This window comes from Lathyrus oleraceus, chromosome 5 (genome assembly GCF_024323335.1).
Source record: "Lathyrus oleraceus cultivar Zhongwan6 chromosome 5, CAAS_Psat_ZW6_1.0, whole genome shotgun sequence".
NCBI classification, from domain to species: domain Eukaryota; kingdom Viridiplantae; phylum Streptophyta; class Magnoliopsida; order Fabales; family Fabaceae; genus Lathyrus; species Lathyrus oleraceus.
In genome coordinates, this window is record NC_066583.1 from 393979212 (window position 1) to 393995946 (window position 16735).

General features: G+C 41.0%; 1 protein-coding gene across 1 annotated transcript; it reads right to left on the bottom strand.

Annotated features, from left to right (window-relative positions):
- Positions 1-3916: 3916 nt before the first annotated feature.
- Positions 3917-15082, bottom strand: LOC127085035 (uncharacterized). The gene is made up of 4 exons (XM_051025604.1): positions 14780-15082; positions 14342-14635; positions 14000-14098; positions 3917-13601 (listed from the first exon to the last, which is right to left on the bottom strand). Exon 4 carries the CDS (start codon positions 9016-9018, stop codon positions 7636-7638), a length of 1383 nt encoding a protein of 460 aa, XP_050881561.1. The 5' UTR covers positions 9019-13601; positions 14000-14098; positions 14342-14635; positions 14780-15082; the 3' UTR covers positions 3917-7635.
- Between the last annotated feature and the right edge of the window lie 1653 nt (positions 15083-16735).

Here is a 16735-nt window from a genome sequence, read left to right on the forward strand (position 1 = left end):
CTGAAATTTGATTATACCCCGAATATCCGTCCAAGAAACAGTAGAAATTTTTGCCGGCGAGCCGCTCCAACATTTGGTCCATGAAAGGTAGTGGGAAATGATCTTTCCTTGTGGCTTGGTTCAACCTTCTATAGTCGATGCACATCCTCCACCCTGTCACTGTTCTCGTCGGAATCAACTCATTTTTATCGTTTTTGATCACCGTCATTCCGCCTTTCTTGGGGACCACTTGTACCGGACTCACCCATGCACTATCAGATATGGGATAAATCATTCCTGCTTCTAAAAGTTTGACAACTTCTTTCCGAACCACCTCTTTCATTGATGGATTCAAACGCCTCTGAGGTTGCGCAACCGGTTTGAAATTTTCCTCCATCATTATCTTGTGCATGCAATATGCTGGACTAATACCCTTCAAATCGGATAAAACCCACCCTATCGCACCTTGGTTCTTTTTCAATACTTGAATCAACTTATCTTCCTCTTGCGTGGACAATGTGTTGCTTATAATCACTGGTTTGGTACACTCATCTCCAAGAAACACATACTTCAAATGTGCCGGAAGCATCTTCAATTCTAACTTTTGCTCTTCAGTTTCCTTCTTTGCATCCAAATCTTCCACTAATTCTTCTTGATAGGCCAGCTCACCACAAGATTCTAGCTCGTGCAACATCGCTTCGATCTCTCGTTCCTCATTGTCAGTTAACACATTGTATGCTCCGATAAGGGATCTTTCCAAAGGATTAGAAATATGGATTTGATTCACGACCTCCACTACTTCCTCTTCACTTGCATCAATTCGAAAAGAATCATGCTTGTCAGTTGGATGTTTCATTGCTTCGAAAAGGTTAAAAGTCACCTCTTCATCTTGCACTCTAACCTTCATAAGCCCATCATCTATGTCGATCATCATCCGAGCGGTCTTCATAAAAGGTCTTCCAAGGATTAAAGGTACATCGCGATCCTCATCCATCTCTACTATTACAAAATCCACCGGAAACAAAAATTTGTCCACTTTTACGAGCATGTCTTGGGCAATTCCGTATGGTGAGGTTGTAGACTTGTCTGCTAGTTGTAGGGTCATTCTTGTTGATTTAATCTCCACATTTCCCAATCGTTTGACAATAGAAAGGGGAATTAAATTTATACTAGAGCCCAAATCTATCAAACCGTTCCCAACGTATGTGCTTCCAATGGTTACCGGTAGAACAACCCGGCCCGGGTCGGACTCCTTCCTAGGTAAGGTCTTCTGGATGATTGCGCTACAACGTGCATCAAGAATGATGGTCTCATCTTCCACATGTCGCCTTTTCTTGGTAAGAATGTCTTTCATAAATTTAGCATACCGTGGCATTTGTTCTAATGCATCAGCAAATGGAATGTTGATTTGGAGTTGCTTGAAGATGTCCATGAACCGTGCATAGTGCCTAGCATTATCTCTCCTTGATGGAGCATGTGGATAGGGTAGATGTTGAGTTGGAATGACATTCACTCCCTTCTCAGATTTCTTCTTTTTCTTTGATTCAGCATCTTTCTTTCCTTCTAAATTAGTCTGCACAGCAGTGGGCAAAACCTGCTCTTTTCGCGGCACGAAGGTGGTTCGCGGCGCGAACTGAGCATTTCCAGAAGTATTTTCCCTTGCACCAACTATATCTGTTTCTTCCAGCATCCCATCAGTGGTGTTCTCTTCTACAATTCCTTCACCTTTTTCACTTACCAACGCTTTACCGCTCCTTGTGACGACTGCTTTGCAATGCTCCTTTGGATTTGGTTGAGTGTTAGCAGAGAAAGAAGGCCCTGCATTTTGTTCCGACAGCTGCTTCGCGAGTTGGCCTACTTGATTTTCCAGATTTTTAATTGCCGCCTCGTTACTCTTCTGATTTGCCATAGAAGCTTGCATGAATTGTTGAAGAGTGTCTTCTAGCTTGGAATTTCCTCCTTGCGACTGCTGACCTTGAGAGTTTGGTTGTTGGTAAGGGCTTTGCTGTTGATAATTCTGATTGTTGAACCTTGACGGTTGGTAGCCTTGGTTGTTTCTTGGTTGATAGCCTTGATTGTTAGGCTGTTGTCTTTGATATCCCTGGTTTTGGTTGTTCACATAACTGACTTCTTCTTGAGGTGGAGGACAAAAACCAGTAGGATGATCCCCTTGGCATAACTCGCAACATGCTACTTGATGCTGAACTTGAAACCCCTGAATCTCTTTTATTTGCTGTGGAAGCTTGGCCATTTGTTGAGTAAGAAGCTCCACTTGTTGAGAGAGTAGCTTGTTTTGTGCAAGGATGGCATCATTGGTATTCAACTCTAAAACTCCAGGCTTACGTTGTGAAGGGCTTCGATCATGTTGACCTTGATGATCATTACGGGCCATCCGTTCAATAATGACTTTAGCTTCTTCCGCAGTTTTTGATATAAGCGAACCACCCGCGGTGGCGTCCAGAAGTGTCTTATGGGTTGATTGGAGACCATTCAAAAAGATATGGATTTGAGTAAGCTCATCAAAACCATGTCCCTTACACTTCCTCAACATTGATTTGAATCTCTCCCAAGCTTCATTTAGAGATTCGTTTCCTCCTTGAGTGAATACCGCTATAGCCGTCTTGGCTTCCATGAATCGGGATTGAGGGAAGTATCTTTCTAAGAACTTTTCTTCTAACAAGTTCCAATCCGTCATCACTCTTGATTCTTGATCAAGGTACCACTCCTTTGCCTTTCCCACTAAGGAGTGTGGGAACATCCTTTTGAATAACGTTTCTTCACCCGCTTCGTCTATTCCCGTAGAACCCGCAATCTCATAGAATTTGATGAGATGGGTATACGGATCTTCGTGATCCATTCCGGTGAATGGAGTTGCATAGAGAAGTTGGAGGATTCCGGTCTTCATCTCCGTATTTCTTCCTCCACGGGCAAATTGAGCATTCCTTCTTGGACTATTAGCGGACATTTCGGTACGATTATCCTCCGCCATGTTTCCTTCACAAGCCTCTACAACCACTTCTTCGATTGGAACAAGTGCGGAAGTAGATGCTTCTTCTCTCCGGTTCCTCTCTTCGGCTAGTTTCCTTCTTCTGCGTATTTTGCTATTGAGCTTCCGAAGTGTTCTTTCAATTTCAGGATCGAATTGAAGTTGCTCCTCGGTTGCTTTTCCTCGCATGCACTAGAATCTACAAAACTAACAAACCAAGTGAAACAAAAGAGGGATAGTAATAAACGTAACACAACTTAAAACAAAGAATTATTGCAATGCTTGTAATATCGACACCAATCCCCGGCAACAGCGCCAATTTGTTGAAAGAGTATATCTTTGGCAAATATTTTTGTATCGTATCCACAGAGATTGGGTAATATTACCGCCGTTCTATAATTCAAATGTTATAAGTTTAGAAAGTAACAGGGTTGTTTTGTTTGGAAAAATATCTTGTTAATAAATGTTAACAAAAACTATTAAGTGGTTTTAGACAAATATAAAAGCTTGGCAAGATTGGAGTTCACTATTTCAAATGCTTATGATTCCCTATGATAAATAATTAGATTCAAGATTATTGATGATGTTCAAATATCCTCTCAAAGTCATTTATGTCTAAATGATATCGTGATAGTTACTATATTGATCCTTAGACGATCTCTCCACCTAACTATCAATATAGCAACCTTTAATGTTCAATATCAAAGAATAGTAATGAATAAATCTATCTCTACAACTTATTCGCTACTTGAAAATCTGTTTTATGTCTAAACTCGAGTAATCTCTCTCGACAACTACTCAAATCTGGTTTTCAACTAAAAGCAAAAACAGTAATCACTACATCAACAATCTCTATCTCATATATAAATCAAAGTGAATACATAGACAGATGAGAATAGCTACTACCTCCAATCTTGACAAAAAGGAGTTTAGCTCCTCATCACCATTGTTACAAAACAGAAGGTTTTTAGAAGAAAAACTCTGTTTTCTCTATTGCAAAAACTCTACAGCACAATGTGTGAATGAATGGAATAATGTTTTTCCAAAACCTAGGTTAAACTATTTTGTCTCTACCAAAAAGGTTGACATTTCCCTAATTGGACATTGTCATCTGCAGCAGAAAAGCACTTCCCAGGCAGACATCAAAATGGCAATCACTTTTTCTGCACAGCAGCACCTTTGACCCTTGGTCAGCTTGCTGGATTCGCAGCCTTCGCGGCGCGAAGGAAGTTCGCGGCGCGAACTGTTGCTTTCCCAGCTTCCTTGTTTGGCAAGCTTCCTCCCAAAATGCCATGTTGAAACCAAGGTCTTGCTTATCCATAATTCTACACAACTAACAAAAAATGTGAAATAACTATTCAAAACAAAATAAATTAAACCTAATTGCATTTATACAAATTAATGAAGATAAAAGTGTGTAATTACATAAAAACTTGGTAAAAGGGACCAATAAAATTGTATAAAAAGTAGTACTAATTGGTCCCTAACAATCATCTAAATAGAGCCCACAAAGTGTCCTGGATGATGTTCAAGCTTCTTGGATTCGATTCCGATTGCCATGATGAAATGCAAATGCTAAATGACCTAAAAATGAATGCATGCATGAGGTGTAAAGCGTATGCTTCCAGGAAAAATGAAGGGTAAATTTTGGGGTATTACAGTTGCCCCTATTCAATCAACTGGAGACCTGGAAAGAAGATAGCAGCGGCTTTCGTGCTTTCGAGGTATCAAGGGATTGAGTACAATAAAAGCCCGAAAATTTGCACTGAAGTGAAGTGAAGTAACAATGCCTGTCAGAATCGGCAAAGAGATGGTCTTGAAAGAAGAATTTGTCTGGTACGATGAGAGTCAGTCTGAATACCGAAAAAGAATGTTAACCTGGATACCAAAATAAATGGTAACACATAAATAACCATGACCTGAATGCCGCTCATCAGTCTGAATACTGGAAATGACTTCGATCTGAACATCGGGAGATATGAGATTATTAATATCGGTCTGAACACCGAGAGGCTGGCCTGAATGCCACAAGTTGCGTCGACCTAAACGTCGGAAACTTCATGCTTGTCAGTATCGGCAGAAATAGGGAACGATAATAGAGGCGGCGCATGGGCCAATGACACTTGCTAGGGATAACAAAGGTAAGTCATGAACAATCTTCAGTCTGAGTACTGGAAACAACTTCTGGCTTATCATTTGGGATACCGAGAATGTTTTATGCTTACATGCGTATGTTTGAATTTTTCAATGGCGTAATGCTCCATGAAAATGGAAATGCTACGCGATTTGGGAGGATGCAATGCAATATGATTCTACATGCAGGGATGCGAAATGCTGGGTAGAATACCAAGCTGAGGCAAGGGGATCTGCTGGGGAAATAATCACCATCTTTTGGACCTTGGCAAGGCTGCTGGAGATGCACAGCGCAAAGAATTCTGTGGGGAAATGACCCGTCACACGGTGTTCTAGCAATGACGAAATACCGAGATTCTGATTGGGGAGAGAACGACACTGAAAACCTGTTGTTGGGGAAAGCGATAGTGGTTCTGGCAACCACGATCTGCGAGAGATGACTCAGCAAGGGAGGCAAACACCGATGCGGTACCGAGGTTCTGCTTCAAGGAAAGAAACCATGGATCTGGCATTGGGATTATCGATCTGGCCTCGAACTCTGAGGAGCAGCCGCTTCTACTGGGAAGATACGGTCTGGCACTGTCAACTCCGCTGGGGGTATATAGTCTGACACTGTCAACTCTAATGGGGAGTGTATAATCTGAAACCACCGCTTGGGGGGGAGGTACAGTGGTGAGAACCTGCTGGGGATTGAAGAATCCAACGCTCTGATCAGCTCTGCAGGGATATGATACCGAATTCGTCTGTTGGGGGAAAACATTCACGATCATCTGCAGGGGATTTTAAGGAAATGCCCCGAGGGTACCTGTTCTGAATAGACGATCCAAAGCACTTAAAATTTACAGCAATTTTAAATGTTTATTAAGCATGTATCTGTAAAGCTCTTATGTGTCATGATGCAATGTTTATCAAAAAATTCGGACGTCATTTTTGCAAACAAAATAGAAAAATGAAAATGAAAACAGAGATATACTGAATAACATGATTTTATTGATTGAACGGCCTCTAAATAGGCATTTACATCAGGAAGCAATCCCTGGAAAGAGGTAATCGCACAACAGATAAAAATAGACATTAATCTAATGGCAATGTGAAATGGATTTCTATTGGATTCCAATTCTGCTATGACTTGCTCGTCTTCAAGATCCTCCAGATGATCAGCTTTCTAAAAAGAGTGATTGGATTGTTTCCTATCCTTCAAAAGTTTCCAGTCATTGACACGAGATGAGATTCAGAACTACTCAGAACGCAGTCATTCGCTTAATCCCTAACTTTTGCCTGGATCGCCCTTTTCGGGTTTTCAATCCACCGGGATACCCATTTTTGCCTAAAATGCCTTTTCAGGTTTTCAACTTACCGGGTGTACAATCTTTTCACTTTTAATCCCTAATTTTTGCCCGAACCTTTTTCATTTTCTTGGTTCGCCGGGATGCCCATTTTTGCCTGGACTACTCTTTTTATTGTCCAACGGGTCTATTTCATGCGAAGTATTTTTTAACTGCGCCTGAGTTCACCGGGGAAGTGAAGTTTTCACCATCCATCGTTGCAAGCATTAAGGCCCCACCATCAAAAACCTTGGTGACAATATACGGTCCATCATAGTTAGGAGTCCACTTGCCCCTGTGATCTGTTTGAGGAGGAAGGATCCTTTTCAACACCAAATCTCCGACCTGGAAGCATCGAGAACGCACTTTCTGATCAAAGGCTCTCTTCATCCGACTTTGATACAACTGCCCATGAAAAATGGCTGCCATTCGCTTCTCTTCGATAAGACTCAACTCATTGAACCTTGTCCGAATCCATTCAGCTTCGTCTAACTTGACATCCAACAGGACTCTTAGAGAAGGAATCTCCACTTCAACAGGTAGGACTGCTTCCATACCATACACAAGGGAGTAAGGGATTGCCCCGGTCGATGTACGTACTGAAGTACGGTACCCATGCAAGGCGAAGGGTAGCATCTCATGCCAATCTCTGTATGTAACAACCATCTTCTGCACAATCTTCTTTATGTTCTTATTTGCCGCTTCAACAGCACCGTTCATCTTAGGGCGGTAAGGGGAAGAATTGTGATGCTGAATGTTGAAGTTCTGGCACAACTCCTTCATCATTTTATTGTTGAGATTAGAACCATTATCAGTAATGATTCTTTCGGGAATCCCATAGCGACAAATGATTTCTTTCTTGATGAATCGGGCAACCACATGTCTGGTGACCTTCGCAAATGGCGCTGCTTCGACCCACTTGGTGAAATAGTCGATGGCAACAAGGATGAAGTGATGCCCATTGGAAGCGGTCGGCTCAATCTTTCCAATCATATCGATGCCCCACATAGCAAAAGGCCACGGCGAAGACATCACATTCAAAGGATTTGGCGGCACATGCACCTTATCAGCATAAATCTGGCATTTATGACACTTCCGAGCATATTTGAAACAATCAGATTCCATGGTCATCCAGTAATAACCCGCTCTCAACAATTTCTTAGCCATTGCATGTCCGTCGGCATGAGTACCGAAGGAGCCTTCATGAACTTCCTACATTAACATGTCTGCTTCGTGTTTGTCCACGCATCTGAGCAAAACCATGTCAAAGTTCCTCTTATACAGAACATCATCTTTTTTCAAGAAGAAACTGCCTGCCAATCTTCTCAAAGTCTTTCTATCATTGTTGGATGCCCCTGCATGGTACTCTTGATTCTTCAGAAAGCACTTGATGTCGTGATACCAGGGCTTGTCATCAACTACCAGTTCAGCAGCAAACACATACGCGACCCTATCAAGGCGCATCACGTCGATCTTGGGAGCATGGTTCCAACGGATCACCGTGATCATGGAGGATAGAGTAGCAAGAGCATCTGCCATCTGGTTCTCATCACGAGGTATATGGTACAGCTTTACTGTTGTGAAGAAAGTCAACAGTCTTCTCGTGTAATCTCTGTAGGGGACCAGAGTAGGCTGGAGAGTGTTCCAATCACCATTCACTTGATTGATTACCAGAGCTGAATCTCCGAAGATGTCCAAAGTCTTGATTCTCAAATCAATGGCTTGCTCAATACCCAAGATATAAGCTTCATACTCAGCTTCATTATTGGTGCACTCGAAAGTCAGACGAGCGGTGAAAGGCATGTGGGCACCTTTCGGAGTTGTAATGACAGCACCAATTCCACTTCCTCTGGCGTTGACGGCCCCATCAAACATTAAAGTCCACTTTTCGTCTGGATCAGGTCCCTCTTCAACAACTGGCTCTTCACAGTCTTTCATCTTGAGGAACATGATGTCTTCATCTGGAAAATCAAACTTCATCGGCTCATAATCATCAATCGGCTGTTGAGCAAGATAGTCTGATAGAATATTCCCCTTGATGGCTTTCTGGGAAGTATACTGGATGTCATACTCTGTCAGTACCATTTGCCAACGAGCAACTCTTCCGGTGAGAGCTGGCTTCTCAAATATATACTTGACTGGATCCATTTTGGAGATCAGTAAGGTTGTGTGAGACAGCATGTATTGTCTCAATCGCTTAGCAGCCCATGCAAGTGCACAACATGTTTTTTCAAGCATTGAGTATCTCGACTCGCAATCTGTGAATTTCTTACTCAGGTAGTAGATGGCATGCTCTTTCCTACCTGTCTCGTCGTGTTGACCGAGAACACAACCCATGGAATTGTCTAGTACTGTCAAATACATAATCAGCGGTCTCCCTGGGACCGGAGGCACAAGGATAGGAGGATTCTGCAAATACTCTTTTATCTTCTCGAACGCCCTTTGACAATCATCATTCCACCTGATAGCCTGATCTTTTCTCAACAATTTGAATATTGGCTCACACGTGGCTGTGAGGTGAGAGATGAACCTTGCAATGTAGTTCAACCTCCCTAAGAAACCACGGACTTGTTTCTCTGTTCTTGGCTCAGGCATTTCCTGTATCGCTTTCACTTTGGCTTAGGTACCGGAACGATATTTGCAACCCATGGCGGATAATTTGTGACTGCTAGAAACCCTGCATCCAACTGTTTTTGCACTTCTTCCTTTATCTTGACAGCCATCTTTGGTCTTGTTCTTCTGAGCTTCTGCTTGACCGGAGGACAACCTTCTTTGAGAGGCAAACGATGTACCACGGTGTCTGTGTCAAGCCCTGGCATGTCCTGATAAGACCAAGCGAAGATGTCAACATACTCTTGCAGCAATTCAATCAACCCCTTCTTCACATTGTCTTCCAAAGCAGCCCCTATCTTGATTTCTCTCTTGGCGTCCTCGGTGCCGAGATTAATCACTTCAACAGACTCTTGATGCGGTTGAATGACCCTTTCCTCTTGTTTTAATAACCTGGTAAGTTCTTCAGGGAGTTCACAGTCTTCATCACCCTCTTCTTCAGCTTGAAAGATTGGATTTTCAAAGTCGAAGCGAGCCATAGCAGAACCGTTATCAATAGGATCCGGTGATGTGCATCTGCGTGAGTGATGGTATGTGCTTATGAGTGTGAAAAAAAGTGGAAACTAAACAAAACATTGCCATTTTTTTTGAAAAACTGCAAAAATAGAAAGACATGGAACGAAATATTTGAATGCAAAAAGACGTCCTTTATTTATGATAAAAAATGCAAGTGTCATATAGATGAGCCCTACAATGAGTCATTACGCCTTGGCGGAACGTAAGACTTGGATATGCATGAATAAACAAAGAAAATTACTCCTCCAGACAAGTGGCTTGGACAATCTCCTCAGAAGACCAATTGTTGAGAACTTCACCCGGGATCCTCGGACGCACCCAGTTATCGATGTCGCAATCACTATCCCCATCTTCATTGTTGACCGCAGAGACTAATTTGACTTCTCCTTCAACCATGTTAGCGTTGGCTCCACCATGCTAGGGCATGGGATTGTTGACGACATTAGGAGCTGGTGCAAAGTTAACGGCCTTTGAATCAATGAGGTCCTGAACTACGTGCTTAAAAGCTTTGCAGTTCTCAATATTGTGGCCAGGTGCCCTAGAGTGGAAGTTACACCTAGCATTGGCGTTCTAACCCACTGGAAGCCTACCAACGGGAGGAGCCAGAGTGTGCAACTGCACAAGTTATAGTTGTTGAAGACTAGAAAGCAACTGAGCGTACGACATTGGAAGAGTGTCGAAACGCCGGTCCATCGTCCTTGGCCTCGGTTGATAGGCGGGTCTGTTACCCGGTTGTTGTGGTTGGTACTGAGCTGGTTGACACTGTGGTTGTTGTTGTTGTAGTGGTGCTGCAGCTGGAATGGTCACGGCCGTAACATACGGTTGCTAATGATAGTTCTGAAAGTTATTCCTCCGGTTATCCCTGTTCTGATAAGAAGATATGGAACTTGCATCCCCTTCTCTCCTCTTCTGTCCCTCAATGAACGGCTTCTTCACCCCTGATGAGGATCCACCTCCACTCTAGGTTTTGTATGTCCTCGGGTAATTCTCCACCCTCTCTCCGGTAGAGACTACATCAGCAAAATTGGAGGCATTGCAACCCACCAGGCGCTCCAAATAAGGTCCTGGCAGAGTGTTCATGAACATGTTAGCCATTTCCTTCTCCAACATAAGAGGTTGAACACGGGAAGCTGTTTCTCTCCAGCGTTGAGCGTATTCTCTGAAGCACTCATTGCTTTTAAGAGACAGATTTTGAAGTTGAGTTCTGTCCAGAGCCATGTCTGCATTATACTGATACTGCTTCACGAAAGCCTCAACCAAATCCCTCCAGCAACGGATGTGGGCTCTGTCCAGCCTCATATATCATTCCAGGGATGCCCCAGCTAGGTTGTCCTGGAAAAAGTACATAAGCAACTTTTCGTCATCGGAGTATGCAACCATTTTACGGAAATAGGCTTGCACATGGGTCTTCGGGCAAGAGTTGCCATTGTATTTGTCAAATATCGGGACCTTGAATTTCGGTGGCACTCTCACACCTAGGACCAGCCCCAAGTCAGCAACATCTACTCCCAGAGGATTCTGTCCTTCCACTGCCTTCAACCTCTCTTCCAATCTTCTAAACATGGGGTCCACACCATGACCCATACCAAAGTCTTCCTGCAGCAGGGGGAACTGATCGTCCTGATCATCATGAACGGGTTGTTGACCGGAGGTGACATGTAGGATTGGGATAGGCCCCGGTCCATTGGGTCCATTAGCCTCTCCAGCTGGAGGATCAGTCACCGTCTCTGGTTAAGCAGGGGGATTCCTCTGTATCATCTGCCTGAGCTCTTGCTGTCCCTGAGCCACCCCTTGAACCACATCCATGAATTGATTCATGCGGATTTTCATCTCGGCGAACTCTGCCTGTAGGCTCTCCATTACTCTCTGTTGGTTTCTGTGGGTACCGTACCAGTGAATGCCTGGGTCAGCTATCCTGATAATGGAACACCAAACAAACTAAGAACACTGTGGCGGTACCTGTTATGCAAGACATGCTAATGAATATGTAAATGCAATGACATGTTTATCAATTCCAAAGGTATTCTACCCCCTTGATTCCAGTCTCTCAATAGATAAACGATGTAAAAAAAAAAGACTAAGCCGTTGATGAGAACCAAGAAAATTCCGACTAGAATCAAGTAGAAGATATAAACCCCACAGAAATGGATAAACATGTGTGAATGATTATGAATGCAAAATGATGTGATGCAAAATGATGTGAATGCAGTGCAGTGGCATGGGAATCAGGATCGCTGTATCTGCTTGAACATCTGTCAGGTTGCACTATCTGGAGAGAAATTAAGAGCACACCAAACAAAGGTCATGGGATAGATAATGTTATCCTTAATATCAACCACCCATTTTGGTGGATTATGGTTTACACCTTATCAACACCCAAGTTTCATTGATATTAAGGATACCTGATCGGATCAACCATGAATCAAGGGTTTGTTGCAAGTCACGAGCATGGGGTTTAGGTTAAGAACCACCCAAAAGGAGTGTACTAAGGTTTAAACCTGCCAAACATGTTCTACAAAAGGTTCCCATAGTCATAATCCCATCTTTCGAATATTATCGGAGGAACGACTACTCGTATTCCAAAAATATTCTCAAGAGAGACTCTTGTGAGTGTAGTATCGCATAACAATCGTATCAAATCTTACACTTGAACGACTTTCGCACTACGTCCTACGAATAGGCCAAGATGGATTTGGTAAACTAAGGTCCCCGGCTTCTAAGGTCTATATTGGAAAAAGTAATGTCTAACCACAACTTACTTGTGTAACATTATTGAGAACCCGTATCAAAGACTCTCTGTACACTTCAACAAGTTACAGTCTTTCTCACCTAATCTCTACCCGTGCAATTTCTACCTAAGCACTCTTAGATATGAGAACCCACTCACTTCCCTACAATCACACCTGTGATCTTAAACAACAATACCTTGAGAAAAGAAAACACTTTTCAATAACACACTTTTGATTTTACTTCACAGTTTCAATCAAGAATACACACACTTGATCTTGCTTCACACCTTTGATCAAGTAGACACACACTTGATCTTGATTCACAGTTTTGATTAAGTAGACACACACTCTTGCTTAACAGCTTTAGAGTGACAAATTACAACCACAAATCAGTCCAATTCAATCATCAAAGATAACTTGAATGGCTTACAAGTCTCACGACTAAACAGAACACAAACCCTAGCTCTCTCTCTCTATTTCGCTCAGTATTAGTTGTGTTGTAAAACAGGTTTTCCATGTCCCTTTTTATAGAAGCTTTCAGCTGGGCTTGGACATCTTGAAAACCCTAAATCTATTTTCCAATTAAATCTTCTCGTGACAGTTGGTTAGATCTCATTGGAAAATAAGTAAATCAGGTTGTAATCCATGATTGAATGCGCCAGCTAATCAGATCTTCAATCATACATAGATTGTCATTAATTGTGCAATCACAAAACACCAGACATTCATACTGAATGTTCTGTGTACAGGATGTCATGACATCGGGTCTGACATCTTGGAAAAATCCTGCATAATTCTATAATTCCTTTTATAACTCCAGCAGGTACAAAACATCAGATGCCATGACATTGAGTATGACATCCTGATACAATCCTGCATGATTATATTTTTCCATTTTAACTCCAGCAGGAACACACATATCAAATGCCATGTCCTAGTGTATGACATTCTGAAATAATCCTGCATGATTATGTTTCTTGAACTCCAGCAGGTACATAAACATCAGATGCCATGACATTGTGTATGACATCCTGATACAATCCTGCATAATTATTTTTCTTGAACTCCATACGATATCTTATGTTAAGACATCACACGTAGCATCTTATGTTAAGACATCACACATATCATCTTGTGAACTCTCTTTGTTTTACCAAAATTGTTGTCAACACTTAGAACCACCAGTTATGAATAGTCAAATCTGCAGTAGCTTCTCAATTGCAAGCTATGCAAGCTTGGGCACGTGAGAATAATATTGATCAAGGATGGTCCTACCACCAAAGACCAGTGAGAGCAACATCGGCGTGCAGTCGTCATCGGTCCCTATTTCAAAGCAGCAGGTTAATTCTCAAACAGTTTTGAACTGAATTGGAATTTTCAAACTAACATATAATAAACTATTCTCACAACCAACTGAAGAATAAACCAATTTCCTACATAAAAAACCCTTAACCGCATTTCAATATCAATCAATAGAATTGGCGTATGTCTCAAAAGTGTTCATATTCCGTTACAGTTGCATTTGAATTTCAAATTAATGGCTTTCATTTTTCACTAATCATTTCAATAATAAATCTAACTGACAATTCACGTTTTAACTATCATATTTACAATACAGCATTTTGAACAAGCTAACAAATTGAAAAATCTACGCCAATCAACAACAAACCTTTAAACTGCTATAACAGGAAAATATACTTCCAGCTAAGAACAAAATTTACCTCCACTGAACCAAGAATACCACCTTGTAACAGATTTTGCAATCTCCCAACAAATTACAGCCAACTGTATCACAAACCGATTGCAACTTTAAAACCAACCTGAGCCAGCAAGCATGGAATGGTAAGCTCACAATACGGTTTAATTTCCAATGACAGTCTAACTATTGAAGAGTAACAGGGTTGGAATTAATTGAGAAATAAAGTTAACCAACTCCAATTGTCATACAACAAATTGCAACTAACTAAAAGATTTGTGAATTTGAAAACCGTTTTTGGCATTTTGGTTGCATTTCATTTGGAGTTTGATAACAGAATTCTAAGAAGGCTATAAAAGGAACTCACTATGGTGGAAGAGGGATCTCATCATTTTTACAAACAAAAACTATGTGATAATTCCCCTTGGCAGAATTTCACAATTCCTCTTCCGTTTCAAAACTTGCAAGAAAACGAACCATGTTCTAACAACTCCTTCAACCGACTCTTCTCCAATCCAATTTCATTAACTCGGACATAGCAGGAAGTTCTGGATTCTTCACACGTCAACCTTCATTCTTCAGCAAACTCAAAAAATTTTGAACCTCTGCATCAAGCTCGACCTATTTACACCAAAGTTGTGATTCTGCAGAGATATCGGTGCTGCAACCGAGTTATCAATCCTCCGTATCAATTCATTCATTTGCAAATTCTCGCATGCACCAACGATAATTAGAAGGAGAAGACAAAGGAAGAACAGAAACAGAAAGAGAAGAATCGAAGTAGAAGAGGAGAAGGAATCGATACCTGACTCACGTTGATGATTCATTCCGGTGAGTTCCTTTTTCGATTCGTCTCTGTTCATTTTTGCTTCAACTCCGCACTTCTGGATCGACGCGTTTGAGAGACTAAGTTGAATATCATGATTTGGATGGCGAGTTTGTTACAATCGTCCTCTCACTCACCATTACCTGACGTCGATCTCAAGTGTGGTGAAGAGGATGCTCGGAGCTGATGCGGCAGATTGCACGGAGGTGACGCGACGATGACACCAGAGATTCAAGATGGTTTTCTTCAATTTGATTTAGTGGCGCGTTTCTAAAGTCTCATTTGTGCCTTCAGCAGTCAGCCTTTTGACTAGCGTATAGATTGAACCCAATGCAGCTTGGTTTGGGCTTAAGGCCCAAACGTCCCTTTTCCTATCGCACCTCCACCATCTTCTTTGGGCACGGATTGGGTTTGGGCTTATTTGCACTTGGGCCTCTGGATCATCTTTTCAGGTTCTGTTTGAGTAATTTTGTTAAGTCAAGACATTTAACCCAATTAAATAGTGTTTATGGTTATTGCTTGATTTAAAGTTTAAAGGGGAAGTGAGTTTTCTATATGACATTCTTGTCTGTTGGATTGTATCCGATTGGTTAGATCTTTTCAACTCTTAACTTTTAATTTTATTCTTAGGGTAGCCTCTTCATCTTCTCTCATTTCTTAAATTTCAAATCTCCCCCCCTTTTCAAAAACTTTATTTGCTTTGTGATTTCAAACTTAGACCTTATTTTAAATAGAAACTTTGGCCTTATGCCATTTAATTTTTTAAAATTTTTCTTAAATCAAAATTTGTAAATAAACTTAACTACATTTGACTTAAAATTTCAATAGACAAAAAGAAATAACAACCTCATTCAAATTTTTGGCTTTTATTCCCTTTTACTTAAACTTGTTTTTTTTGTTAAAAGCAATTCACCAACTTTGAAATTGTTACCCTGAACTATGAGGTTTTGATCCCTCATTTTTATGTTGGTACGTCAACACAAGGCTGAAGGTCTTGTCAAACACAAAAATATAATTAATGAATTTTTTTCTCATCCCCACACTTTATTTTTCTCAAACATCTTTTATATCAAAAACACATACACATATAAAAAAGTGCTCCCTATGAGTACCTAGGACACTTTGGATGTTAACACCTTCCCTTTATGTAACCAACCCCCTTACCTGTGATCTCTGATATTTTATTAGTTTTGATTTGAAAACTTCTTATTCTTGGGTTTTGTTCGTACTTTCCCCTTTTCCTTTGGAAACAATAAAAGTGCAGTGGCGACTCTGATTTTATTGACGTCAAACTTATCCATAGCTTGATGGTCATGAATTTACCGCTATAATATACAAATAAAAAATTTCGGCTAAATCCACTGAGAAATATTCCTCAGCAGAGTCGCCACTTAATTTCTGTAGGTGTAAATTCGTGACCATCAAGTTATGGATAAACTTGACGTCAGTAAACCAGAGTCGCCACCGCGCTTTTATTATTTCCAAAGGAAAAGGGAAAAGTACGAATAAAACCAAAAGATAAGAATTTTTCAAATCAAAACTAATAAAATGTCAGAGATTACAAGTAAGGGGGTTGGTTACATAGAAGAAAGGCGTTAGCACCCAAAGTGTCCTAGGTACTCCTAGGGAGCCCTTTTCTTGTGTGCAAGTGATTTGATCTAAATGATGTTTGGTAAAATATAGAGTGAGGGGATGAGAAAATAATTCATTAATTATATTTTTATGTTTGACAAGATATTCGGTCTTATGCCTACGTACTAACATAAAAATGAGGGATCAAAACCCTGTAGTTCATGGTAAAAATTTCAAAGGAGTTAGTGAATTGATTTTTAACAAAAGTTTAACAAGAAAAGGCACAAAAGGCCAAAGGTTTGAATGGGATTGTTAGTTCTTTTTGAATTTTTGAAATTAAAGTCAACATGGTTAAGTTCACAA